The 27,955-nt window shown below is 39.5% G+C and overlaps 1 protein-coding gene across 2 annotated transcripts in view; it reads left to right on the top strand.

Annotated features, from left to right (window-relative positions):
* Nucleotides 1-27,731, top strand: part of NRG3 (neuregulin 3) — a 348,278-nt gene extending 320,547 nt beyond the window's left edge. The window contains exons 7-10 of one of the 2 annotated variants that reach the window (XM_021537205.2): nucleotides 3,877-4,004; nucleotides 11,075-11,245; nucleotides 15,239-15,774; nucleotides 27,667-27,731. In XM_021537205.2, coding sequence (XP_021392880.1) covers nucleotides 3,877-4,004; nucleotides 11,075-11,245; nucleotides 15,239-15,740 — 801 coding nt within the window. In that variant the 3' untranslated portion in view covers nucleotides 15,741-15,774; nucleotides 27,667-27,731. Of the gene's footprint in view, nucleotides 1-3,876; nucleotides 4,005-11,074; nucleotides 11,246-15,238; nucleotides 26,134-27,666 lie in introns of those variants that run through there. The other variant, XM_021537204.3, reaches the window with a different exon arrangement.
* The last annotated feature ends 224 nt before the right edge of the window (nucleotides 27,732-27,955 follow it).

Below are 27,955 nucleotides of genomic sequence, written 5' to 3'. Positions count from 1 at the left end.
TTTTACCACATACAGTAGAGGCCTTCTTTTTAAATTCTCACAGCTTGGTAAATATATCATGGACAAAAAATTTAAAAAGAGTCAGCTGAAAACTTGACATTCCTTTAGTGATTCAGAGAATTGTCATGGTTTTTTAGAGTGGCCTTTTTCATCCTCGTGGTTTTTAATACCTTCTTCCATGGTACCAAGAGGATCTATTAATTTCCCATCACTGTCCCTCTGAGGTGGTTAATATGCTTTTCAGGCTGTACTGTGTGGTTTCAATTTTCACTACACTTGTTTCTAGTAGCTTGCAACCAGTAGCTTCAGGTTTCTGAAATTCTTATAACAAGGGACAAAAATTGTTCCTTTTGCATCTTTTTGCCTTTTGTTCTTAGTATGAAGAAATAAAATCATTTCAGTCATTGTGATAGAAATGCAATTAATATATGTCAAGCAAGAGATACTTTAAATCTTTTAAAGGAGTACTCTGTGGGTTTACGTGAATTACCATTTGATTTACCAGCTGAGATCAAGAACAAATTTCCCATTTCTGTATCACATGGCTACTTAGGAAAAAGTGCCAGAATAGACAAACCTAAATTCCTCTGTCTAGAGGCAGTGTTGGCAACGAAACAAACAGGGCATAGGGAAACAGTAAGGATGTTAAATGACCACCTGATGAGCTTTTGTGCAAGCTCAGCCCCCTCAGAACAATCACTGGCTCTTTTCCTCCTTGAGGCAACCTCTCTGAATGTCAATCCAAGCTGACCTCTCTGCCTTCTCAGTTCTTTTTGGAATGAGATACCCACATCACCTCTCTTCCAATGAATTTCTGGACCTTTTACTATTCTGGAGGAACCACTGAGGGGGAGGAGCTAAGTAAAGCCCGGGGGTGGGATGGGTGTTTTGGTTTGCACAACACCAGGACAGCAGGGTCAGGCTGCTCTGCAGCATTCGAGTGGCATTTGTTACCCCTGAGCCCTACATTTCAGAACAGGGAATTCAGGGTGCAGAGCAGAGGAGTTCTGTGCTCACAGCAATGCAGCAGGTCAGTGACAAAGGCTGATTTCTTTCTTCCTGGCTCAGGCTGCCTTCACAGATTCACTTAGCATTACCTAGCAGGGGGTGCAATTTTTATTGTCAGAGAGTTGAGTAATTGCACGTAATAGATTATTTTCTCCATGAAACAATGAAAAATTGAAAATTTGCAAAATGCTTTTTTTTTTTTAAGCTATCATTATTCTTTAATTTATTTAGCCATATGCCTCAGTGTTTCCAGTAATTGCTAAACAAGAACAGATAATTAACCAAGAAGGCAATAAAACCATTAAAAAACCCAAATACAGATAAGCTTTCAGTGATGCTTTCAGGCTACTGGAACAGGCCTTTGAAAGGGTCTCACAGCTTGTTTTCCATCATGGCTGAGTATTCAGCAGCTCACAATAGTCAGAGGCTTCCGTGGAGCTCAGCTCAGGTGAGAACGGAGCTGTGAGAGCAGCAGGATGAGCCCTGCTGGGATGTGGCTGGGGAATGATCCCATAATGTACTTCTGGGGGCACCAACTGATACTGCTGCAAGCTCTCCACAAAAGTGTGAAGGTGTTTTCCTCCAGAAGTGATCTTAGAGAATGGATGTGACACCTGGAGTTAAGCTAAAGGTGAATAAACCCAACTGTGTTTAAATATATTAAAATGTATTAATAACCTGGTGCATCCAGATCTGTTCAGTTACATTGTTAGAATTCCCTGTATAGTCACACCCTCAATTTAAACTCTAATTCACATTTTCATTGTAATGAAATATTAGGCATGGTATGACTGTGTATTAAGTGGCATATCTGAAAAAGGGACAAATGTTCACTTACGGGGAAAAATACCCTTTGTAGGCTGTGCCTGAGTGGTGCTGGACCTTCATTAAAGTTTGCTGCTCAGCGTCAGAGCAGCTTCTGGTGTCCTGGTGTTCTTCAGCTGTCATAAGGAAAGGCTCTATGTACCCCTGCTCCAGCCCACATCCACCTGAAACAAGGATGTAGCAAAAGGCAGGGCTTATCTCTGCTCTCCATGATTTACTTCTTACTCTTGGTCCTACAGGCCATTCAGGCCTTCAGTTTTTTACCATGAGCAAACTCAAACAAAGGACAGAAATAGCTTCTTGGCACTAGCAGGCCATTCTTTACATAGCTCAAATTGATTTATTCAGGTCAGAAATCAAATCCAGTTTCATTTCTGCAGCTGGTAAGATAACTATTAAAGTTTAAAACCTTCACCAATGCAAGTACCTTAAAAATCATATTTCTGTCTGAATATTTTATCTACAATATTTACAAGTGACATCTAAGATCATGGCAACTGAAAGAAATGGGAGTGGAATATGTTTCTTATTATTATTTCAGTTGTGTTTACTTCATGCATGCAGCACCATTTTGCATATTGCCACTCACAGCTTTGCCTTCAGAAGCACAAAAGCAATGATTCTTTGTTTAACTTGGGTATTTCACTCAACAGAGAGAGGGAGGAGTGGAGAAAAATTTGAAGAGCTGTGATTTTATCTATAGAAATTGGTCATAAGAAGTCTGACTGGCTGGACTAAAAAAAAGTACATGTAACCTATTTTTAAAAGAGAATATTCTTGTATGACTTTTTTTTTGATCTTGCTGAAGTCTACAGAAATGTCAATAAGAATAAGTGAGAGTCAGAAAATAATAGTCTGTTGTTTTAATGAGTTACTGGTCTTTTGTTAGACAAAACTAATAATTATGAAGAACTGTCTTTTGAAAGAATGCTTACTATCCTCTCCATGAATTTTTATGCTATTGTATTGTAACAAGACATTTTTCACCACTGTGATTTTTTCGTAATATTTTAATTTGTATTTTCTTCCTAAAATATGTAATTATGTAATTGCTGCCATGATATAAAGCTATTTTAAAGATAGCATGAATATCTATGTGTCTAGCACTAAAAATAAAATAAAGAGCAAAATGAAACAGAGTTTAGTGCAGGTTCTTGTAATGCAAAGTAAAAAGCCTGACAAGTACTTTATTTTTCACTCCTGAATGGAAACATGAGTTACACTCTCATATCTCTGAGATATTGCCCAGTGACCACCAACAACACTGAATCTTCTCACAAGCCCAAGTGCAGCTTTTTCTATACTTCAATTTTATGGCCCCATTCTGGTTGAGAGACTTTTTTTTTTTTGTTTTTGCAGTTGAATCACAGAGCAAGAAGAACAAATCTGTTCTTCTTCATGTCTAGTGTCTGCTTTGCAGACCTTTGTGTCTCACTCTGTGCCCAGAGACTGCCCTACGCCCACACCTGCCTCAAGAAGAATTATGTTTACACTGTTCTCACTAGCACAGATACTCCCAGGTCAAAAGTTTCAGACTGGTTCAGAAAGATATCTGGCTCTGTGGATAGGATTCAAATATTTTTCTTACTTATCTGATGATACAAGTGCTGTTTCAGTTTGGTTTTCATAGTTGTACATGCTGATGATGAATGCAGTGTTTGACTGAAATCACCAAAGGACCCAAGAAGTTGCTGGCTGTCCTCTGAGATGTGTTTTGTGATCTGTCTCTGCATGGACAGCCACAAAACCAGACTTCTAGTCAAAGGGATCATTGTTCCCATCATTGTGGGCAGATCAGTCTGTAATTTTGTTGCTAAGGCTCACATCAGTGTTTTGATGTGCAGAACGTAATGGGGTAGTGGTTACTAGCCCTTTCTGCTGTGTAAACAATACTGAATGATTGTGTTACTTGCATTGCCTAATTTTGATTTAAAAATGCGCTAGAGCACTTCTTACCCCGCTCTGATATGAATTCAGAGTGAATAGCATCAACAATGTACTTTGTCTTGTGAGTATTAATTAATGTTATTCTCTCTGCTGCAGTATTCAAAACCGGATCGGCACCCGGGGCCCATTCTGCACAAAGTTATGGAGTCGAGCTTTTCAGGCACTCAGTCTTTCCCAGAGGCCTTGTCTCCTGACAGAGGAACCCAGCCCATCAAGCACCACAGGTGAGCAAACATCTGTCTGTGAGAGCTGCCTGGAGAGGCTGGGCTGTGCTGTGCTGGGGCTGGGGGAGCTGCTGGGTGCCCCGGTGCCAGCAGAGCCTCAGCCAGCCTATGGAGCAGATGTCCGAGTATTTTCTTAGCTGCAGACATAAAAGGTAATAGGGATGCTCACTGCCTTCCTCTGGGGGTCATGCCAGTCCTGCAGGAGGCTTTTACAGACGCCATGCGAGCTGCAGGCACTGCCCAGCCAGTGGAACAGCTGTGGCAGGAGGAGCCATTAAATACAAGACTTTACTTATCAGTGTTCATGAAGTTAATGACTCATTTGCTGCAGAAACACTTGGTTGCAAACTTCCAGCCTTTTTCACCATTTCCATAAACAAAAGATACATGAAAGGAATAATGACTTATTTGTGAAAACACGGTTGCCTTTGAAAACAAGGCTTAAAAATGTTTGGATGGTTGTTTCCAAGAGGAAAAAAAAAAAAAAAAGAGGAATGGCACCTATCACTGAATGAGATTCAGAATAGAATTCTGCTTCTTTTTTTTGGATGAGAAAGATTGCAGGTGCTTCATTACAGGACTAGAAACCAAACTGGAGTCTGGTACAAGCAATAATGTTGGTGGAATGACAGTGGTAACATCTGGTCCAGTGCACAGAGAGAGGGAAAAAAGGCTGAGAAAAATGAGTTTGGAATTTTTTCAGCTAGATAATCTGGAGTGGAAGACATGTTTATTAAAAGGATTTTCTTTTTTAATTACTTAAAAAAAAGTCTGGGATTGCATGAGGTTATGATCTGGCTTCTGTAGCATTTGGTGCATTTTCAGTGCAGTCTCTCAGCCAGCTATGTGGTTTTTTCTCATTTGAATGAGTGATTTACTTAACCTACAAAATGCCACATATAAACCAGAAAGGGATATTTGGGTCCTATCTATTTTACCTTTCTTAAGCCTTTAATTTGGCATGAAAAAAATAATGCCAGTTGTTATGTCAAATCCATTTCTTAGGTCCTTTTCTGTATTACACAGAAATTTTCAAAACATGCTTAATAATTTTATTAAACATACATGAACTATGGGACTGTTGCCTAGAATGCTTTCTACAGAAGTTCTGGGAAGAATTTTATCATCATTTAGTCACAACATGAAGTTCAGAAAAAAACTCATTCCCTTACCTTTTAATATTGTGATTGCAATATCCAAGAAATGTCTTTGCTTTAGAAGCAAAGAAGTGGAATGACTAGTTAATTTATAAAGAATTCTTACGTAGTTTTAAAGCTTAAGATTTATTATACAAGGCCCTTCTTTTATAAAATGTTTACATGAACGTTTAAGACTTGCAAGACTGTCTTTAATTTATGTACCAAATAAAAGCTTCCTAATTTATTTTTTAAATAGTGTTAACTGTGGACAAATAGTCAAATATGGTCAAATGAGGATTTTATACTAAATATCTCTTAATTTCATTCCAAATTTGGCTAAACCTGGAAAAATCATACCAGCTCTGCAGAATTTCTCTTTTATGCATTTCTAAATTCTATTGTTTTATTTCTGCTTGCTACAGAAATACTTTGCTCTTCATCCAGACCTTCTTTTCTCTGCTGGTGTTTTCAAGGACACTAATGATGGGTGATCATTTCTTAAAACAGGAGCTGGCTGTTTCCAGGTCCTGAAACCAATACATTTTTTCCTCGAAGTACAACTGTCAGTGTAGGGAATCATTTGGAGTTGCTGAAATGTGACTGACAGAGCCTGGATAATTATTTCACTCAGATTATGGATAATAGCTATTTTCTGTCTCAACAAACCTCAGCTACACAAAAAGAATTAATGCAGAGATTAAGTTGAAAACTGAAATTTAATCTCAAAAAATATTTAGCCTGTGTTATTATTAATCTCCTAAAACATTTTGCCTGCATTGTGCACTGCTGTTACCGTAGAAGAATGTTACATCTTCTGCTTGCATATGTAAAATAACTCTTAGAGGTGTCAGAATTCAAAATTAGCAAATGTGTTTAATCAGTAAACTTTCTGCATTGTATACAATATGCTCAAAAATTTGTCTTGGATTATGTGTTGATCTTGGTAAGAAGGAAATTCATACTTTCTTATTTTCTGATAGAAATAAATTAGAGTTTTGTTAATTATGGGTTGAGTTGTGATCCCTTTGAATAGCAGTTTCCTTGGTAATTAGTCATCCTGACTTTCATTCATGGATCCAGTCATCCTTGATTTTAGAGGGATTCATTTCATACAATGCCATGATGAAAGTCAAATGCATATGCTTTCAGCCTGGAGCAGTTGTATTGTCTTACAAAAATGCAAAAATAGGATAAATTTACCCTAAAATTAATAATAATTTATGTTTTCATTTTTAATGAACTTTTCACACCATAAAAAGCATGGAAAAGATTTTATTTTTTCATTTGGGAAGCATTTTACTCTTTATGCTGCTAATATAAGTGATTCAGTTTACAGTAGAGGAAAGAGTAGATTAAAGTTATTCTGTAAATAAGGCTATTGAATTTCAAAGAGCAAGTATAAACTGAAGCAACTAAGAATGTAAGGGCAGTGGAATCCTGAAAGGAAGAAAGTGTAAGGAATCTGCTATTTTCCCAAAGAAAAAGCAAAACAGATGGTGAGACAGAGATAATAATTGAAGCAGTTAGGGAAATCCTGAATTAATAGATTTCATTTTTAATGAGAAATTGGGATGACTATTTGAGGACAAAGGTAGAATATTAACAGAATGAAATGCATGACAATAGACATTCCTACACTCAAAGTGGAAGTAAAATGTGGAAATCAAAGCTCTCAAGATGGTTTGATTAATCTTGATCCAAAAAAAAAGAAAAAATTGGAAGAAAACCAGTTCAAAAATTTCATGTCTGGGAGCAAAATCTATAAAAATGGGAACTGTGACATGAGATGATGGATTAGCAAGTGTCAAATATTTAGGAAGATGAGGAATGTATCAAAGTAGGAACCAATTACGCTGAATTTGAATAGTCAAGACTTTAGGCCAAATGTGGGGGAAGAGGATTCTTGCGGTAGATATAAAAAAGGCAAAAAATTGCTTACTATCTTACCAACAGCAGGTACTGCAACATATGCACTGCTGATTGCATGTGTATTTGGTAGGGGTGTTAGATCTCTACACAAGCTCAGTCACTGTTGTCATACGTGTCTAATGCCTTTAAGAGGAGAAAGTAGGGAGAGGCAGAAAAACCCTAATGTGTATGCACAGAGGTGCTTAAAAGGCAGATATGAAGGACTTGGGTTGAGAAGATGAGACATTCACCAGGGCAGCACTCAAAGAATTGGTCAGCACTGGGGACAGACTTTTTTGGTGCCTGAACTAAGGTCACTGAACAAAGCTGGAACACAGCAGAGTGTGAGAATGCACCACTGTTATCTCACCTGGTAAAAGTGGCCTCCCAGTTGCCATGGACTCACACTGCATTCCCAAGCCGAGCTGAGGAATGAATGATTCATGTTCCATGGAAAGTGTCAGAAGTCTGTCTTATGCCAGCCTTCAGTTCAGGAGACTGGAAAGGGTGTATGACTGCTGCTTATGAATACATGAGAGCAAGCACAACGAGAAGCAGAAGACCTATTTAAAAGGAAGGAGTGTGGTGGCACATTTACCAGCTGAATATTCACCAGAAATAACTTTAAACTGAACAGAAGTCTCAAAGTTTTCAATACAAAACAACTTTCTGTAATAGTAGCCTGGATATCATCATCAATTTAGGATAGAGGTTGTTCTGTGCACTCCAGGAATATGATGAGGTTATGGCAGATGATTAAACTCAGTGCAACTGATGTACTTCAAATGCTCTATTCCCTTTTCCTTTTGTTCTATCACCAGGATGGTGACCAGATGACACAGATAGCATTGAAGGATTTTCTTAGAGTTCCAAAGTCCCTGAGTAGCCTCAAAACAGACTATTCCCAAATACAAGAATATTATGAAGGAATAAATAATGCTTACATTTCAGAAACCAAGAGGAGATTTTTATTATTTATTAATACTGAATATCAGTTCAAATTCTCAGTAGTTGATCCATACAAATGTTAGCAGTCGATTGTCTAACAGCCTAAAGAGGGAGTCCTCTGAGGGAATAACAGAGGACGCTGCCTGGCAGCTGGATCAGTATTTGGAGTATGTATTTACTGGGTGGTTTTTAATTAACTCAGAAGTAGTACAGAAGGATTCCAGAGTTACTGCAAAAACACTGCTGGTCTTCTCTTCATGAGCATGGGTAACTGCACTTGGGAGTTGTGTATGCCCCAAGAAGAGATTACTCCACCTGTAGGATCAGATTTTGGTTTTACTCAGTTGCTCAACCCAAAGAAAATTCTCACACAAAACAACTATCAAGAATGAATCCCAACTTCTTAATTAACCTTAGGATGGTTAAATTGCTTTTTTCAAAACATTAATTCATCAGAACTGTATTTCTCCCTAGTTTATGCATCACTTGTGAACCACTTCATACATATTCTGAGTTTTATTCTGGAGTAATTGATTGGTAGATTTTAAAAACATATCTGCTACAGCTTTATATATTGGTCTGTTTTATTGAATGGCTCACTTATATGGGCTGGTTTCTTTTACCCAGTTAGACTGGAGTGCAGCGAGAAAGAAACCACAATGTTGGCTAAAGGAAAATAAATTCCCTGAAGAAAAAACCATTCCAAAAACCATTGTTTGCCTGAGAGGGAGGAATTTTTCACATGAGCAATAGAGAAGTCTGAGAGGGACATTATATTTGCATTGCTGATATTCATATCAGCTTTGTGTAAAAGGAAAAGCTTTGTGCTGGAAATCCTTTTCCATAGAACTTTTAACAGAACTCCTTAGGGTTTTTTCCTGGTGCCTGGAGAAACAACTGTTATCCTGCAGCTTGCAGCTGCACTGTCTGTAAGTATTTCCTGATCTTTAGTGAATTTGTCTTGTCCATGACCTCAAATGATTTTTTGTTCTTACTTCAGTTTTGTTTTGGTTTTGATTTGTTTTTTTTCTGACAGAAATGTTTAAAGCATAAGAACCTCATATTAGCAACAAATTAGACTATGTCAGGGCTGGAAGTTCTGTGGTTGCAGGACTGTGGCAGATCCCTTTGGTCTCAACATTTCTGCAGTTTATACCCATTACCTTAGGCTTAGCTGTATGTGTTGAAATTATGTTTATTACAAATAGAGCTTTTGAGAGTTTGCATATGAAGATCATGTGCTCTCATCCAACAAGGAAGATGCTCAAAGGCATCAAACCAACCATAAATTAAACAATAAAAATCTCTAACTTCAAAGATTCGTAATCAATCTAAATTTTGTTTTTTACTTTTGGATTCCATTGAGGACTATGCTCAAATCAATAAAAACCCCAAAAAACAATTATCCATCACAAATTATTCATTCACCTGCATCTTTTGAGATTCCCTGCTGCATTAATCTCAGGCTCTCCTGAGCAGAAATTGTCAATTATTTTGTTACGTGGTAGTGTTATTTTACAGAATATGAACTGTAACTTGCAACTCAAACTCAGCCTTCAGAACTGAGAGGCCAGTATTTCAGGTTTTTAAAAAGGTTTTTTCACAGCCTCCTTAATAGCAAAGGAAAAATCTTTTTAAGCAAGTATGAAAAATCCTGGAGGGAATGTTATTGCTATGGGTTGTTGGTCTTTTCAATAAAAAGCACTAGAAAAGTAAAGGTGTGGAAGAAAACAGAGATTAGCCTGCAATGGAACACTGCTAGCCTGAGCAGTAGGATAGAGTGTTGAATTTATTTCTTATTTTAATTTTGGTTAGAAAAGGTTGATTTTAATGGAAATGTGCACTCAGAGAGAATTTGTCCAAGTTGCTTGCTCCAAGCAAAAATTACTTTGGGAGTAGATGTGGCCCTAACTATAATTAAAGTTCCCACTAGGTAAAAATGCATATTACTTTTAAGTCACTTTATAATAGGAAAAAAGAAGAAAACTTATCAAACGTCTTTTGCATTTCTGAATTTTGTCACAAGTTGGAATTATTCACACAGCCAAAAATAATGAATTGTAAAAGGCATCCACAAAACCTATGTTAAGTTGTCATTAAAGATGTAAGAGGATATGAGGTAACACATGCATTTCTGAGACCCAGAAGATGCCAAGAGAAATAGGACTAGCTGAAAAATGAATATTCAGTCATGCCATGCAGTACTGAGACCTGTTAGCAGTAAAAATGGGTTATGCCTTGCCTTAGTTCTGTGTTCCCATATTTTTACATTAGCAAGTGTATGGTTTGTATACCAAAACTGTGGATTCTAGATACTTTTTCATTCCTGTGTGAAATGAAAAAAATATCCATTCTCCTTCCAAAACACTAGACATTTACAAAAACCAATTTTCTAAAATAAGTAAAAAACTATGACTTGTTTTTATCCAGTTCAATTTCTATTATATCATATAAAGAAACAGGTTGGTATCAATGTATATAAACAACAAAGCAATCTGTATATAAAACAGGAATAAAATAATACAGAATTACTGTTCAAGGTGGAGAAAACTTGTTTTAGACAGCTTCTTCAATCTGCAGTTCATAAGCTTTGCTTATATTCTTCACTTACACTTTTTCTCAATTTAATGGTTTTGTATCAGGAAGCAGAACTTCACAGATAGAGAATATATTGGGCTTTCAGTTTAGGATCTAATTTTGATTTCAGCTGTGGATATGAGAGAGCTGTATTGTTTGTTTATGCTGTCTGATGACTCAACTCTCTATAGCAGGATTATGATAAGCAGCATGGAAAGGAGAAGCATCCTTCATCAAGTGCAAGAAAACAGTTCTTATAGTAGGCAATTATTTTCATTGCTAGAAAAGAAGGTGATGTATTAAATAATGGCATAAACAGCAGCTAATGGTGGATTGTACTATTGTATTTCCCTAGAGAATTTCTACTGACATCATAGGCTGCCACAACAAAGTTTATAAGAACATTAATTCATGCATTATTAATCCTGAACCTTTACTTTGCAGAATTTTATGTTTTTAGTGTGATAATTTTTACTGTACTCTTGGTGTTGTTCCTAGAAGTCTCTCTTCATGCTGCAGCCCAGGACAAAAAAGTGGGATGCTCCATAGAAATGCCTTTCGGAGGACTCCTCCCTTGCCTCGGGGTAGGTTCAATGGAATTACAGGACCAGCATACCAACAGCTGGAAGAGTCGAGGATCACGGACCAGGACACGATACCTTGTCACGGGTGAGTAACAAGTGAGCCACTTAGGGCCTTATAATTAAAATAATGTACGTTGCAAAGTTGGTTTTCTATAGATAGCTTCACACAGGTTTGTCTTTGAAAATGCACAAAGAATACGCTGGGTTTTCTTTCCTTTTAAAATTCACTTTATTAGAACATTGAGCTGAGCTGTACATAAGGTCTGGGTTTCAGAAGTGCTCCTGAGAACCTGCAGCTGCCTTTGAAGTTCTTTGCAATGCTGAGATACTTTGCATAGTATTTACATATCCCTATAGATTTCCAAAGACTTTCCAGAATAGTACAAGCATATTTTATATGAAAACAGGAGTGATATCTGGAATGGAATAAAAGCCCTGCCAGAGTGAAAGTCTTCACTCTGACTTACAGGTGAAACTGGTGGGGTTGGGTGTCTGGTGAGTTCTTTTAAACAAGTTTGATTCACCCTTGTGTCATTATTACTATTTGCTTATGAGAAAAAAAGTTGTTTATTGTCTCTTGCAGTAAATATATTATTGTTCATTTGTGTGATATGTGCATATAATTCCTGGTGAAAATTTCCTACTGAAATTGCCACCCTTGCAGAAAAGAGCAGGCAGGCAGCCTTCCCTCTCCAGGGCACCGTCGTATGACGCAGGCTCTGGGAGTGCCACTGCCTCCTCCCTGGCTGAGGGTAATTGCATTTGCTCTTGTCTAGGAAATCAGTGTGTGACCTTACAAATATCAGCTTGTACTGGCCTGTATTTTAAATTTGCAGTTCTGCAAAATTTGATATTGGGACCAGACTGTGACCCCTTCTGGCCTCAATCCGCTCAAGCACTTCATCTATATTTTGTGCCCTAAGGATGTTTACCCTCTAAATATCTGCTGGTTTCACAGTTCTCATGAGATTTCCAGCCCAAATGAAAAGTTCCCTTGTCCCCTGCAGGAGTTACAGTGCTTCCTTTCTTCTCCTTTTTCCCCCTCCATCTTTCCCTGTTGGGATGCACAAATCAAAGTGGTTTGTCTCCCTGATTCTGTAGGCATTCTGAACTTCATCCACCAGCAGCCTGGTTGAAGTGTAGTTAGATCTACAGAAGTTGGGGGTGTGTGTATATCAGTGGAAGTGCTTGCAAGGCTGGCCCAGAGCCTGGCAGAGCCCCTGGAAAGATTCCCATTCATCTTTATGGACCTTGTTGTCAGACTTGTACATACACACCTTTAGCCACAGGGCTTACAGCAAAGCTGCTGGGACTATGCTAAATAAAATCCATTTCATATTTAAAATTTCAGCCCGTTATGCCTCTCTTTGATATATATTCTTAAAGGGGGCAGTAAAATTATTGTGCTTCTATCAGTTTCATTCTCTAATTTAGACTCTTACACACTCTATAACATAATTGCTGTTAAATATTTATAAATGTTTGCTTTTGTTGCTTGGTTTTAGGAAGGGAGTGGAGAGAGAGCTGCACTTTGAAACACATGCACATGAATTAATTTATTCAGACAAAATAGTTTTTCAGATAAAAACACAGATATATTTCTTTGGAGGAACTGTGGTTCTGGGAAAGTTAATTATAGGAAAATGTAATTAAGGTTCTGCAATTATAGTTCTAAGTCTCAGTCTATTGAAAACAGCAGCAGTCTGGTGTCACACGCAGAAGCATGGATCAGTTTGTAATTAACTAAAAGCCAAGTCTCACATGGTTTAGATGTAATATCCCTTCTAGTTTAATACCTCACCTGTTGCACACAGTGTATGCACTTTAATTCAACCTCAGTTTTCCTTTGAAAGCCCTGTGAGCACGGGGCAGAAACATGTAATTCTGGCGTAAAATTGGTATGTCTATCTGTATTTCAAAAAATATTATGGAAATACACCAGGCATTTCATTACATGTCACTGCTGCTGCCAGCTACTTTTCGAAATACCAAGAATCTCTATTGTAGAACTGGCAAATGTTGCTGTTTTCTCACCAAACCCATTTTAATTCAGTCTTTTCTTGTTTTTGCTTATATATCATCCATATAATACCTACATTGCATGTGAAATTCATTAAAAACATTCACTCCCTTTGTTTTCAGGGTGCAGCCCAGAATATATTTAGGGCCTGAATTACCAAAAAAGGGACTAATGCAACTGATGCGATCTCTCCAGCTATAGTCGTTTGAACAATTATATATAAGCAAAGGAAACAAGAATGGGCACAACCCAAAGGTCTGCACTGTTTTGTTTTCATTTATTTTTTTTAATTGTCCTCCCTCAGGAATAATACCTCTGATCAGTATTTCATTCATCCTGAGTCTTGACAGCTGGTATAAAAAGCCCCTCCATGAATGGCTACAGGTGTGTCTGAGCATAGTGCCAGTGTAATTAACCAAGTCTCAGATGTAAAACAGCTGCAGAGCACGGACAGGACATTCTAGCACACCTCCCAGAAAGCTGCTTGCTCTGTTATTCCCCTGGGTGCCATTTCTCAAAGCAATATCTCTTTCCTTCCCCTGGCAGTAAAGTTCCCAGCCCTTCCTCCTTATCGCAGAGCTCCCAGATGCTCCTCCTGGGGATGCAGGAGAGTCCTGGGACGGGGCTGTGCCAGCTCCACGTGGGCAGGGGGATGTGTGCAGCAGTTGTGCAAGCTCAGTGCCACCACACACGAGTTAATTACAGGTCAGTGGCACTCTGCTGGAAATGAGCCTGAGGTTGTCTCCTGCTCCCTCCTGTCTGACACCTGGCCAGGAGCATGGGGCCAGAGGAAGCCTTTCCCGTTAATTACTGTTTGTGCCAATACTGGACTGCAGCAGTTTCATGCGATTCAGTTTCTCTTCCTTAACTCTCTTTCTGCTCATCCCAAAAAGCAGGAGGCACATATGAGTAGAAGGATATTCCTAGTGAAGTAACGCAGGCTTAAGGAGCTTTTGGAATAATACCCTTTAAGTCAGAGCACCTGCTTCCACACCAGATCTAAGTGTTGCTCTCCTCATCCATTGATAAAGCATATTAGATTCACCATTACCTTGCCTTATTAAATAGTGATAAGCTGATTATAAATAAATTATGTTCTGGTACTGAGGTGATGTCTGTGGTCCTTAGCAACCATGACTGGCAATAGAGTAACTCCTAGAGCACCATATTTCTAGAAGTACTAATTTCAGATGGGAAACATATTTTCCTTTTTTTGTCATTGTTTATTTTATACTTATTATACTTACCATTTCTGGTTTTTTTAAGTATTTCTTGTAAACAAAACAGAGTTTGTCTTTGAAACTAAATGGAAATGTTGATACAAATTCACTAAGTTCCACACAATCAATAAAATCATATCATATTATATGTGTTAGTGGAGGAAAAAGGATTTTTTTTAACAGTATTACAGTATCAAGAGAACAAGTCCTACATATTATCACTATTTCCAGAGAAAATCTAATACACCAAATCAGGCCAACATTATGAGTATGGGCTATAGAAAAACAATCTTTTTTCAGTGATATTCTGCACTTTGATGCTCTGCTTGTGCAGAAGGAGAGTACAGACAATCATTCCTATGTAAATAACGACTACACAGCCATGAGTGTTTAATGTTCTTTTTATCTGCACTTTTTTAAAGTGTTTTCCTAAAACAACCATTTGACACTGAGAGTTTTGACACTGAAGAAAGTATCAATCCGTTTCCCTGATCAGAAATGTAGGAATAGAATTTGAAATTTATTTCAAAGAAAATTAATAATACATTATAACTTCTGAAATGTTTTAAAAAGAAATTTCCATTATTCTCATTTATTGGTGGGTCAAATAAGACAGAGAGAAAAGCAGTGCTTTGCCACTGGCAGATTTGAGACTCAAAACCAGTCTCCAGAGCCTGTCGTTTTCCCCAGGGCCCCACCACAGCCAAGTGCTCCTCTATTTCGGGAGAAAATGGTGTGTATCTCTTCAGCACAGTTCACTGACTCTCACACAGTGTCCCTGCTGCTGGTTGCTCTGACCACCTGATCCACAGCAAAAACTCTTTTTTACTCTTTCCAGGTATTCGTCCAGTGGTTTAAAAACTCCTCAGAATCCTTCAATAAATATGCAACTGCCTTCAAGAGAGACAACCCCATATTTTAATAACGTGGATCAGAAGGACTTGGTCAGCTATTCCTCGTCAAGGGCCAACTCCGTTCCCATCATCCCATCTGTGGGCTTGGACGAAGCCTGCATGCAAATGCAAAATGTTCCTGAAGTAACAGGCATCAAATGGTGCAAAAACTCCTATTCTGCTGAACTTGTCAATGTGAGTTCCCCAGTCAGTAATTGTCTAATAGCAGAACAACACGAAGTGAAAGTATTGCTAGAAACTGTGCAGGAGCAGATCCGGATCCTGACGGACGCGCGGCGGTCGGAGGACTTGGAGAGCGCGGAGGCGGGGAGCGGCGCGGGCGAGAACACGGCCTTCCTGCCCATGAGCCCCACGGCCAAGGCAGAGCCAGAGGCACAGTTCAGCCTGAAAAGTGAAACGCAGAGAGACTCGGTATTGACCAAGTGACTCCGTGTGGGGGCTGTGGGAGGGGAAGCGAGAGGTGCGTTCGATGCTTTGCTAAACAGGAAGGGAGGAAGTTAAATACAAATTATTTATATGCATTAATTTAAGAGCATCTACTTAGAAGAAACCAAATAGTCAATCGCCCTCATATCATAGTGTTTTTTAACAAAATATTTTTTTAAGGGAAAAAGTTCCAGAAGGGATGAAGCGTGCTTTTAGATGCTTTCTAGGCAGGATTACACAGTTCCAGTTACAGAGGATTTTTCCGTGGTCCTGTTTGGCTGTCTGAAGGCTTAGGCTATGCATCTCTTTTTCAGTAAAGGCCAAGTACCGTCCTTAGATGCATTTCTGGTTTCAGGGCAGCACTGCAGGGAGCTGCTGGGAAGGGATTCAGACCCTGGAGAACATGTCCTGTAAGCTCAACACAGATCCAGTGCCCTCTCCCCCTCTGCTCTTGATTCCAGGTTCACACCTCAAAAACAGGCACCCAGACACCTAGTTCTGAGTTCTGGTACCTGCTGTGGAATGATGACAATGTCCCTGAATTGAGCAGATGCTTAACTCTCAACCTTAATTCAATGTGTCAGTCATCCCAAGAAAGTCAATGGAATTATTTATGAGCTTTGGGATTGGCCAAGAGTGGGAGCAGGATTGGACTCTACAGAGATTCAGTGAGTCCACAGCTACTCCATCTTCTGAGCTTTGCCTGTCAGAGCTGCCTTGGTGGAGAGTGAGGCAGAAAGAAAAAATGCATAAGTGTGTACTACAACAGGTTTGTTTTTGGTTTCTGGTTTGGGTTTTTTTAAGTGGAAACATAAACTCTGTTGTTCGTTAGCACCCCTCAACATTTCTAAACTTTCACACTTTAAAAGCATTTGTAAGCTCTCAAGGAGCAATTCTCTGTGTGCGTATATTTTTTTTAACTTATTTTTTATTATGGCTTGTTCAGAGAAGAGTCAGGGAGATCCAGTATGATCAAAATCCAGCCAATAAGTGTCCATACTGCCTAATTTGTTCCTGCATCCAGTTCTCCAGTAACTTTAATTAATTATGGCTTAGGCTTGTGAACTTTAAAGCTTCAACCCTGCAGATGGTTCAGTATGGGCAGACCCACAGGCATGCAGAGGTCTGACTCTAATGGAGCTTTCTAAGAGCAGATGTTTTCCACCAAGTAGCTCCCTACAGGGGACCAAGGCCTTAGAGAGAATGTGTCATTCCCTGGTTGCCGTATCCCAATCACATTATAAGCCCTTTTTCCATTTGCTTTCTTTTGAGTCCCTCTTCCCCTCATAAATTGTGAAAAAAAGTGCCAATTGGGTTTATTAGTGTTAAAATATCTGCCTATTCTCGGGGGGAAAAAAGCAACTATAGTAAATAATTGCTAAATAGCCTTCCCTGGTTAGTGCCAGGACATTGGTTAAAAAAAATAGGGTATATACAGAATGTATTAAAATATTCCTTTGAAGCAAAATAATTGTTAGATTTATTGATGTGACCCAGACTTTCTAGTTCACAAGTCTCAAGACTTCCCAAAATAGCACAATCAATCCTGCAGTGCTGTTGTATGTTGAGTCAGAATAAAGCAATATCTTAACCTCTGTCAAGTAAATTTGGAAAAAAAATGCTGAAGATGTATGTCATTTTCTTTTTTTGTTAAGGCAGTAAAAAAAATTATTTTTGACCGTCTTCATTCAGCAAGTCTTATTTTGGGTTGCTTTTGTGGTTTTGGGGGTACTTTTAAAGATAAAGTTGATGAAAGTGTCCTGTTTACAGAATTTTCTACGGCTGCAATCTTTGCTGTGTGTTTTCAACAGAAATGTATTTGAGGGCAAGGTATTGTTTTATGCCCCAGGATGGAGCATGAGGTGTTCAGACTCCCTTCTGCAAAGACAAGGCTTTGTTGTAGCAGTGAGGGGGGATCCCTGTGGGGTTTGGGCTCACCCTGACATTTTCCTGCCACATGTGGTGGCTGGGCACAGTCTCACTGTGTGTGAGCCAAGCTGGCTGTGGTGGGCATGGCCCTGAGCCACACCAGATAAACCCTCTGAAAGGCAGGGTGTGTTTGGTGGGGCTCAGCTTTGCACCCCTACAGCCATTGGACTTTTCTGTCAACAATCTCTGCATCCCCCCACCTCAGAACATGAGCAAAGGGAGGTCATGAGCCTCTGCCCATAAGCCCTGTGGACATACCTGAATTTTCATATTATATGAAAACCGGGTGCTATATAAAGCTCTGGTTCAACAATTTTCAAACAGTGATCACAATTAATTAATTGTTCTCCATTACTTTCTTCGGGATGGTCTTTCTGCAATGCAGTGCAGAATCCAACCTAAAATGGTGCTTAAAAATTCAATCTTTTCAATTCAGATGCAAGGTGTTCCCTCCCACAAGCTCCTCAAATTCATCTCTGGAAACATAATGGGAACACACAGCAAGATTTCAGTTGAAGAAAAAACCATATCATAGTCCATGCCTTTAGGGAGAGAATGTGTTCATGCAGCACCCCAAGAGACCCAGAAAGAGGAGACGAGCAATGTATTTAAGAAAATGAAATGTTTTACTGAATGATAGCTGAAGATCTGAAATGGTGAGGATGTCTTTGGTTCATGTTAGAGATACGATCTTGTACTCGGCAAAGGATGTGTGACTGTTATATGTTAACTGTTCTATTCAGTTCTCAGCATGTTTGAATAGAGAGACGTTAATATTAACCAATGACAGACTAGTGTATTATTTGTTCAGAGCATCACTTCAGATCTTACTGAAACTGTCATTGTTTGCAGAGGAAAACAAAAAGGGTTGAAAACATCCAACTAGGTAGCCTTAATGTTGTTTGTGTGGTTTTCTAATGCAACTGTTTTCCTCTGTGGACCTTCCTGTTTTACAGTGAATGGGGCAACATTTTCTCTGAGGTCTGACAATTAATTGTGTAAAGCATCCATTTGAAAGTCACACTCAAACAGCCAACATGGTAGGCCAAATTTTACTTTGCTTCTGGTCCCACTGAACTCGTGGATTGGAAGGGATGCAAGTCATTGAGAAATGCAATTCATTCCTAAAGTACATCTGTCCCCAGCCTTGGAGACAGTCTGTAATCCCCCTAGAAGAGGCTCTGAACTCAGTCGTTTATGTGGATCATAATTAAAAATTTTATCTGACCTATGAAGTTCCAGGTGTAATCTGGTGTGAAAATTTACACACATAGCATTGCATTCAAACAAACTGGGAGAGCAGCTGACTAAATAAATTGAACTTTCTCTGAACTGAGCAGAGAGAAAGCCTGTGTCTCCAGCACAATGCCATGGAGAATTGTGAGAGGTATATATCCTGATCTTTTTAAAAAATTTACTTCTGTTTAGAATTTCTTCATAAACAATCCAAAATAACCCTAAAAAAATTAAAAACCAGTAGAACAATCCCAACATTTGAAATAGGAGATGTGGGTAAGTATGGGCACATTTGCAGTGTTTATCATTGAAAACCTCTTCAGTATCCCTAGGCCCAAAGCTGGAATGTTGTAATTTTTCCAGGCACATGTTTAGATCAACAAACAGTTCTGTGGTGCCCTTCAGAATGCCTTTGGTACCTGGCCATGCTCACAGCTGGTGTGTTCAGTGCAGCAATGACAGTGTGTGTTAATGGAGGATCACATCCCAGATCCGTGCTGCTTGATGCCAGCGTAGTGCCACAAAGTTTAGTAGTCTCCCATGTGATATCAGCACTGCTACACGGATTTATTTTGCCTTTGAGCATCCCAGCAGAGTGTGAGCCCTCTCAGCTCCTTGGCTGGGTGACTGGGTTGGGCTGTCAGCTCCATCTGGCACAGGCTGTGTCCCTGGCCAGGCTCAGCAGCAGCGAACGTGGGGCTGATCCCAAAGCCACTCAGCAGCATCCTTCAAGTTTAAATTTTGAAAAAAACAATGAGCTGATGTCATGTGCTTATAACCAAGCATGTGCTCAATATGCTCCCAAATTGAAAAGTTAACAGTTAATTCACACCTACTTCTCATGGAAGTAGGGAAAAAAATCTGGATTCCTTTTCCCAGTTTATCCCCAGGTTCCTGTTGTCTCATTTTGGACATTACTTGAACATTTCTTACTCTTATAAGAAATTCTGAAAATTAATACCAAAGAAGAACTCTGAAAGAGTCCTACCTGCAGAAAATAAATTTGAAGCTTGAAGGAGCAGACCTGGAATAAAAACTGTGTTAAAGTGGTATTAATATCAATTGCCTTTCAATAAAAATGGAATTTCCCAGTAAATTCTTTACCCCTTAGGAAAACAATGAGTTTATAAAGTGATTTCTTACCTTGCCATGAATTTAAAATGTTTATCTTCAAGGAGATTGGGAAGAAGCAAATATTTAGTATAGATTTTTCAGCATTTTGTGATTTATTTATTTTTTTAATTTTATTTCAGCAGCCAAACAGGTCAATGAACCCATTATATGTATTGTCTGACACATAGTCATAAAGTCTCCTCTTTTGTGGTCCAAAAGTTGTAATGATGGATTTCCTCAAAGATATCAAGATTTTATCTAATTTTATTTTTAAATTGTTCATAGAATAATACAGTTATTTATCTTGCTGAAAATATAAAGTGATGCAAACTTTTTTTGGTTTTGTACTGCATTATTGCTGAATTCACAGCAAGATTATGCTTCCTTTGTTTTGATGTCTGCTTACAGGAAAACAACTGACACCCAGTTTTCAGGTTTAGACTTGGCACTTCCAAATTATGAAATCAGACAGGATTTCTGTATTTTCCATAGCAAAGTTCAAACATGATATAGAAATCAAAAAGCTACAACAGCAGTAAAATGACTAATATAGGGGGCCTGTGTTTGGTTTGGTGGGTTGTTTTTTCATTTTTATTCCATGGCAATCAGAGGATTGTGCCACGGGAATTGGTAGTCTCTTGCAAGAAATACAGAATGTATTAGAGAGAGTGGAAAGTCATCACTATAGCCCAGATCTAGAAAAGCCACAGTGCAGGAGTTAATAGTCATCCAGTATCTGCTGCAGGAGATGAGAGTGCTTTCATCTTAATAGTAAAAACCAGTACAGTTCTTTACCTGTTGAAAGGTTTACTTGCTAGGAAAGGTAAATTATCTGACTTTATTACTGACCACATTATTGACCACAGTGGGAGTGTTTGATTAAAGGAAAAGGGGCAGAAATTTCCAGTTTTTTCCTGCTTGCCTTGTCCCTTGGAACAAATCTAATTATGTTTTGGGTCTGTATTATTAGAGCACTGTTTCCAGTGCTTCAGAGACAGAGTGCTCAAACCTCACTGATGGCCTGCACTGACTCTTCTTTGATTGAAAAGATTTAGCAGTTTCCTCTTTGATCAACACGCCTGTAAACAAGGAGTGATTTTTCTAATACCCCACAAGGCTGTTCTTATGCAAGTTTTCCCGGATAAGTAATAAAAGTAGCAAGACCACCTATAATTCTACTTCATTTTTTTGTAATATAAGAAGCAAAATATTTTATAGCTATAATGCAGAAGAGTTATTGATGACTGAAGTATGTAAATAAATTATAGGATATAATGTATGCCAGCAGCATGGAAATCCTGAATATGTACCATAGATTTTAATAATATATTATCTTCACACCATCAGGAGACCTACATGCAGTTTATAGTTTTGCTTTCCTTGAGGGGACCTTGTGGTGTGTACCACATTACTGTAGTGACTGGGCACTGATGTGTCCCTGTCCTTATTTCTTGTGTTGCAAGAGCCACTTCTGTGCTGTCCATGCCTGCTTTGGTCTAACTGAATTCACCCAATTTGTAACCATTCAGCTTCTTCATTCACATTCAGTTTTACCTTGCCCTCAGAATCAAAAGTATCAGCCTGACATCTGGGACCCTGAATAAATTCAAGGCCTTAAACAATTTAATGCACTTAACGTTTGTCTGCTTTGGTTTGACCTGATGGGAAAGCTCTTCCTTGAAGAAGGATTTATGCAGCCTGTGCTGCAAGACACTTTCCTGCCATTCCTTCAAGGAATATGGAACAAGAGCTCCCAGTTGTGTAAATATTTGGAAACAAAAAAATGCAAATAATAAGAGAGGAATATAAGAGAATATACAAATAATGCTACTAATATTTTATATTCTAAAATGAACAATACTTCTTTGCCTTCTCTGAAATACACAGTAGTAGTTAAAGGTTATCAAGATGCATCAGAGACAGGAAGAAGACTTAGTGAGGCTGGTTTATGTCATATGTATTTTCTCAGGAAATCCAGGCTTGGAGATTCCCTTGCTTACATTAAGATGATTCTTTCATAGCATGAGATTGACTCCTATACATTGCATACCTCAGCAGAAGCAGGACAGAAACACAGTACAGGCTTCACTTTGGCTTTCTGACTCAAGTTAAACCGTCTTGCTTTAGATTATCTCTGATCTCTTCCAGGAAAGAATAAATGAATATCCAAAAAGAAAAGAAGAAGGACTTGAATACTTGATGGATTTTTTTTTTAATCAAAAATCAACCAATTGCTATTAAGAATGGAGCAGTCTGCTGAATTTCAGTGTTCTAGGAATAGCTTAGACTTACACTGCTCTTGATGGGGCAGACAGCAGGTGGTACAAGCATCACCACTCTCACCACCCCAGCAAGACACACTCGGGACAGCTGGAGAACAGACAGGGAGCTTCTCCTGACTGTGGCACAGTTTTTTCCATGACTGGAAAAAGGAGGGATGGAATTTATGTCGGGCCAGATCCACATAATCTGAGAAATTTACCTTTTGTTTCTTTCTCAGATCATTCTTGTTTCACTGAAATTCTGGTCATCACCACTAGTTTGTTTGTAAGTTAGGGATTTCTAAATTCTGCAATCCTTTGAAGTGTTGAATTTAAGAAGCAGAGACTTCCAAAGAAAAAAGTGATTTTTTTTTCTGTAATTTTTAAAAACCATTACAAATGCATGTATTGCATTAACTATTTTTTTTTTAAATCAGATGTTGGAAACCTACATTACAAATATCTATATTTACATACTGATAGTAGGGGATGGCTAAGATCTGTGTTTTATGTTTCTCTTGATCTTGTTAAAGATGTCCCAGCTTGTTGCAGGGGTGTTGGACTAGATGACCTTCCAACTTGAATTATGCTATGTTCAAGTTAGTTCTTTCAAGTTGCCCACAAAAAGCTGGATATTTCTGTATGCATAAACGCTAACTTTAGGTTGTAAAGGTAAATAAGATATTTGGACTACATAAAACTTCCAGGTCAGACTCTAGTGTTGCACAAGTGCAGCTGTTTCACTGCAAGCAAGTTAATGTGAAGGCTCCCAAAGGAGGATATCTGTGGTGGCTCAGCAGCTGAGCAGCCTGAAATAAACCCCAGGTCTGCCTGTACAGTGCTAACCTCTGCTTCTTTCCAAAGGTGACCCACAGGGTGTCTGAGCTCCTCCACCAGTGACTGTGCCAAAAGGCAGGTGTCAGCACTGACTTCTGTGAAGGCTCCTCTCATTAAATCAAAATGAAATAATATGAGCTAAAAATTGATGGGCTGGATTCTCCCAGGTATTGCCAGGTTATATGGAGTGTCAGCAGCAGTGCTGATTTACAATTTCTGAGCCTGTGGCCCATGGTTTGACCTAATTCATTAGTTCCCACCACCTGAGCTGGGGCAATTTAAGCAGAAATGTCTCTGCCCATCAGGGTAACTTCAGAAAATTGCTAAAGCAGTTTGATTCCAACTAACCTCATTTTTTTTTAACTTCATTGTATATTCCCCTTGATTATTGCAGAGGTGAAGCTGCCTCCAAAGTCTTAAAATTGTCATTGCTGCTCTGTCTTTGCCAGATTTATGGTCTCAGCTGCAGTTCTGACTCCAATTCTACAGATCAGAGCTGGCTCTTGCAGCCCAAAATCGTGTATGTACCATAGAATAGCTTGGTTTGGAAGAGACCTTTAAAGATACCTATTTCCATCCCCCTTTCCATGGGAAGGGACACTTTAAAATAGATCAGGTTACTCCAACCCCATCCAACCTGAGCTTGAAAAGTTCCCAGGATGGGTGGCCTCAGCATCCCTGGGCAGCCTGTGCCAGTGCCTCCCATCCTCACAGGGGACAAACAGTACAAGCAAAACTCTCCATGCTCGTTCTGCAGCAATTGGATTCATTCAGATCTTGGCGCAATCAGGCTGATTGTTCACATTATCAATTTTATTTAACAAAGCTATCTCTTAAATATAATTTCCATGCTGCTTCTCTGGATGTTATACAGAGAAGAGTGAAGGCAAATTCAGCTTGTCTGCATTTTCACTTCAGATAACAATGGTATTTTTATCCCCAAAGCAGGTCAGGAGACCAGCTCTAAATTTCTGAGCTGCCTGTGGGGAGTGGGGTTATTCTGAACATGGTTTGTCCATGTGCTTTCTTATCCAATCTGTCTTTCTTCCCAAGAAGCCCTCTTCCTTCCAACAGCTCTTATTCCTGAAAACATCTAAAACATTATGCAAAGCTAAGGCAAGAGATGTACTCTTGTCCTCTGTGCAGAAGAGACAGCGGCATCAGTGAGGGCTAATTACCAAAAATTTCTTCAGCTGATTCCATTAGCATTTGCACAGACAGGTGGTGCTAAAATTACTCTGTATGGTTTGGTCAGCCTTATTTGCAGGCTGTGACATATATAAACTGTTTTAAATTGTTTATGGTTTGCAATATCTTGGGCAAACTTTCAGAATGCTCAGGACAGCATTTGCCACTCTCCCTAACTTCCATCTCAGTTTCATTTGTCTGGTGGATGTTTCTGTGGCAAGGGGGCTGCACCAAGTCCTACATCACCTTCTGGCAAGCAGGACAAACCAGCCCTTCCTGAAGCCTTGCAGGCAGTGCTCTGGGGGGTGAGAAAGCATCCCACAGGCTCAGACCCCTCTTTGGGCAGGGAACAGGGTTTACAGTAGGGCAGGCCTCTGATGCTAAAAGTTAAAAACCATCCCTAGGTTTTGGGCAACTTGGAAAAACACCCTGGAAATCACTATCGCTTAAATAAATTCCTGTATAACTTCACAGAGACTGGCAACAAAGTTGTGATTTTCATTTCAGTTTCTCTGGTAAGTAGTGGAGTAGCTTTGCATTTCCATGAATTTAAAGCTGTCTCTAGATGGCTTCAGAGAGCAAAGAGAACCCATCACTGTGGGAGCGGCTGTGCTCTAGGAAGGTGCTGTAGCTCATGGGCAACTTTCCATCCCTGTGGGCAGGATCTGGGCACCAGCACATTGCCTGTCTTCCTCAATTAGAGAGGCCAGGCAGAGCCCTGCGCTCCTCGCTCACAGGCTGCTGATGAGGCCTGGAGCAAATCCCTACACTAAAAGCACTTAAAAATGGAACAGAGGTGATGGAAACGTGGTTTGTTCACTGTGAATATCCAGCTGGGATAGTTGGAATAACTGCAAGGGAAGAATTGCCTTTGCAAATCATGTGCCTGATTTACTGGTTAAATAGTTTTTCAGTCCTCCCTATTTAGTCAACAAGGACATTAAGATGTCTAGAAATAAAAGTGGAATGATTGGTTCCCAGTACTAATCTTAATGGTCACAAATCCAATATTTCAGATTTTTTACTTAGCACTTAGCAAGTAGAGTCAATCAGGCTTCATTTAAATAGATGAACTCCTATTGTAGAGTTATACCTGATTTCATTCTTTCCTTTGTCACTAGATCTTTTCTATATCACACAAAATTATGTTTACCTTAAAACTAATCTGTAGATATGCCTGAAACAGCACCTAATGTGAACATAAAATCAATGTTCTCAATGCTAAGGCAAGTCTTGTGAAAAGTTTTTGCAGCCGAAAGTCTTGAACCATTCACTGAAATAAGACAATTATTTGATTTCAACAAAATGGATTTTGTTGTCAATAAAATCACTGATAAACACTTAAGTTGGATTTGGGACTTCAGAGTATATATATATATATATATATTTGTAAAGCTTCATACACAAACTTTCTTTTAGATCACGGAAATGAATGCTCCAAGTTAAAGTTTATTCATCTAAATAGCTGGAGAAAATTTCCACTTAATCACATAGTCTAAACACATTGAAGTAGGGGGAAAAAAAGGTGTTCATTTTCACCTGTGTTTCTTTTTTTCACCAGTAAAAACAAATAAAAAGAGAAGAAAAATAATCATAGTGCCTATGACAAAGATTGTGTTTCAAGGAGTGTGCGATGTGTACCACGATTACTTTAACTGCAAATGGAAGCCGCTTTTAGACCGAGTGTGGTTGAAAGGAAATATCCTTAGAAAAACTGTCACGCAGAATCCCAGGAAATGTTTTGGTTCGATATGTTTGGCCTCCATTTTTATGGAGCTGTACATTCCTGTCCATGGTTCTAAAGGATAAAAAAAGAACTTATTTCAGAATCAATCTGTATTTTGACTCGTTTTTATACTCCCTGCACCCAGGCTGGTTTACCATATGTCAAGCTGAACAGTGTCATTTTCTATTTAGTGCCACAAATGAGTTTTATGGTGTTCCTCAATTCAGTCCTTTCCCCCTGCTCAAGTGGTGTGTTCCTGCTGTCTCCAGCCATCTCTCACTCAAAGCAGAGGCTTCATTTGTTCTCAGGGCCACAAAGAGGGTTGAGACAGACCCATCTGAAGATGCCAGCTCTCTCCATGCATCCTCACTGGTGGGAGGATCAGTGGGGTTGGAGACAACAAGGTACAGGGATCTCTGACATCTCAGCACACAGAGAGGCCCCCACCTGAAAAACCCAAGCCTTCTGCTGCTAAAGGCAGTCCTTCCAGTCTTTCCTGCAACCCTGTCAGCTTTGGGCTAAAAGAACCAGGTAGAAAGGCTAAACTAGCCAAAACAACACATTTACCAGCAAGATCAAGCCAGAAGAGAGGCAGAAACAGTAACATAATTCATTCTGGAGCCCGCACCCCCCACCCCAAAAAAAAAAACCAAAAAAAAAAAAAAAAAACCAAAAAAAAAACCAAAAAACAGGTTCTTTTCAAAATTATTTCTTACCTGAACACCGTGAAGGTGTCTCAGCAGCAGCCAAGGGGATGGGGCAGAATTGCAGTGTCACACACCCACCACAAGCCAGGGGCTGCCACAGTGGGTACAGAGCCCACCCCTCCTCACTGCCTCACGTGCTGCTTGGCATGGATGTCCCTGCCTTCCCTTTGTGCCCAGGGTCATGTTTTTGAACACATCCCCTGAAGTGTGTGCTGAACCACTCCATGATGAGCTTATTCATCATCCAAACCCCAAGGAGCCTTTCTGCTCAAGTGCTTCCAAAATGTGTCTCTAGTGATGCCAGGCCCCCCCTTGGCAATGTCCCGAGCTTTTGTGGGTCCCTGATACCATCAGCTCTGCCCACAGTGTGCTGAGCACCCTGAACCCAGGCAAGGGAAGGAGGGTGCAGGGCTGTGGGTGCTCCCAAGCTCCACTCAGCTCAGTTCAGCTCCTCCATTACTCCTGGATGCTGTCTTGCACCTCCTCAAGTTCATGTTGCACTTGGCCTTTTTCTGTTGGCTTTTCCTTTTTCTGTGTGGTTCAGAATAGCTCTCTGCATCTGATACTCGGCTTCTGCTTCTGCATGATTTTTGCTTGCAACCTGCCTTACTTGAGCAGTGTTAGTCCAAGTGCTTTTGAACACACTGATGTTACAAAACAGGAAAAAAAAAGGAGTTTTACTTTCAAACCTGCTCTTCAGGCACCTCATACCCTTGGGACACAGGCACTTGGGTGAGTTTGATGCTGAAGTCCCCTGGTTTAAGGTTTTCCTTGCTTGGGGCCCTGGGCAGATTTGGGTGGTTGTATAATGCTGCCCAGATAAGGCTCCCAGCCACGGGCAGCCCACACCTGTGTTGGGTTGAGCTGCTCACCTGGTTTCAGTCCCAGCTGTAACCACTGAGGACACCCTTTGTCTCCCCACCTTTCAGGTTTCATCTCCTGGTGTGCCTGCACCAGAAGGGTCTGGTCCTGCTGGGAGGAGGCAGCTCTGGAGGTATGGTTGTGGTAGGAGGCTTTTTTTCCTAAATGTGATTTTTATTTTTTTTTAAGGCATCTGGGTTTGTTTGGTTTCTTCCCTTTGGGTTGTCCTGAATATTTCCTGGAGTAGGTATTTTATTTGTTCTATGGTGTAGTAACTTAGTTTATTAGACTGAGTAGGGATTCAGGTATTTATGCCATTTAGAGCTATGGTTGCTTGTTTTGAAAATCTAATTTTGG

Source organism: Lonchura striata, chromosome 7 (genome assembly GCF_046129695.1).
Source record: "Lonchura striata isolate bLonStr1 chromosome 7, bLonStr1.mat, whole genome shotgun sequence".
Taxonomy (NCBI): Eukaryota; Metazoa; Chordata; class Aves; order Passeriformes; family Estrildidae; genus Lonchura; species Lonchura striata.
This window is presented reverse-complemented; position numbering and strand designations above follow the sequence as displayed.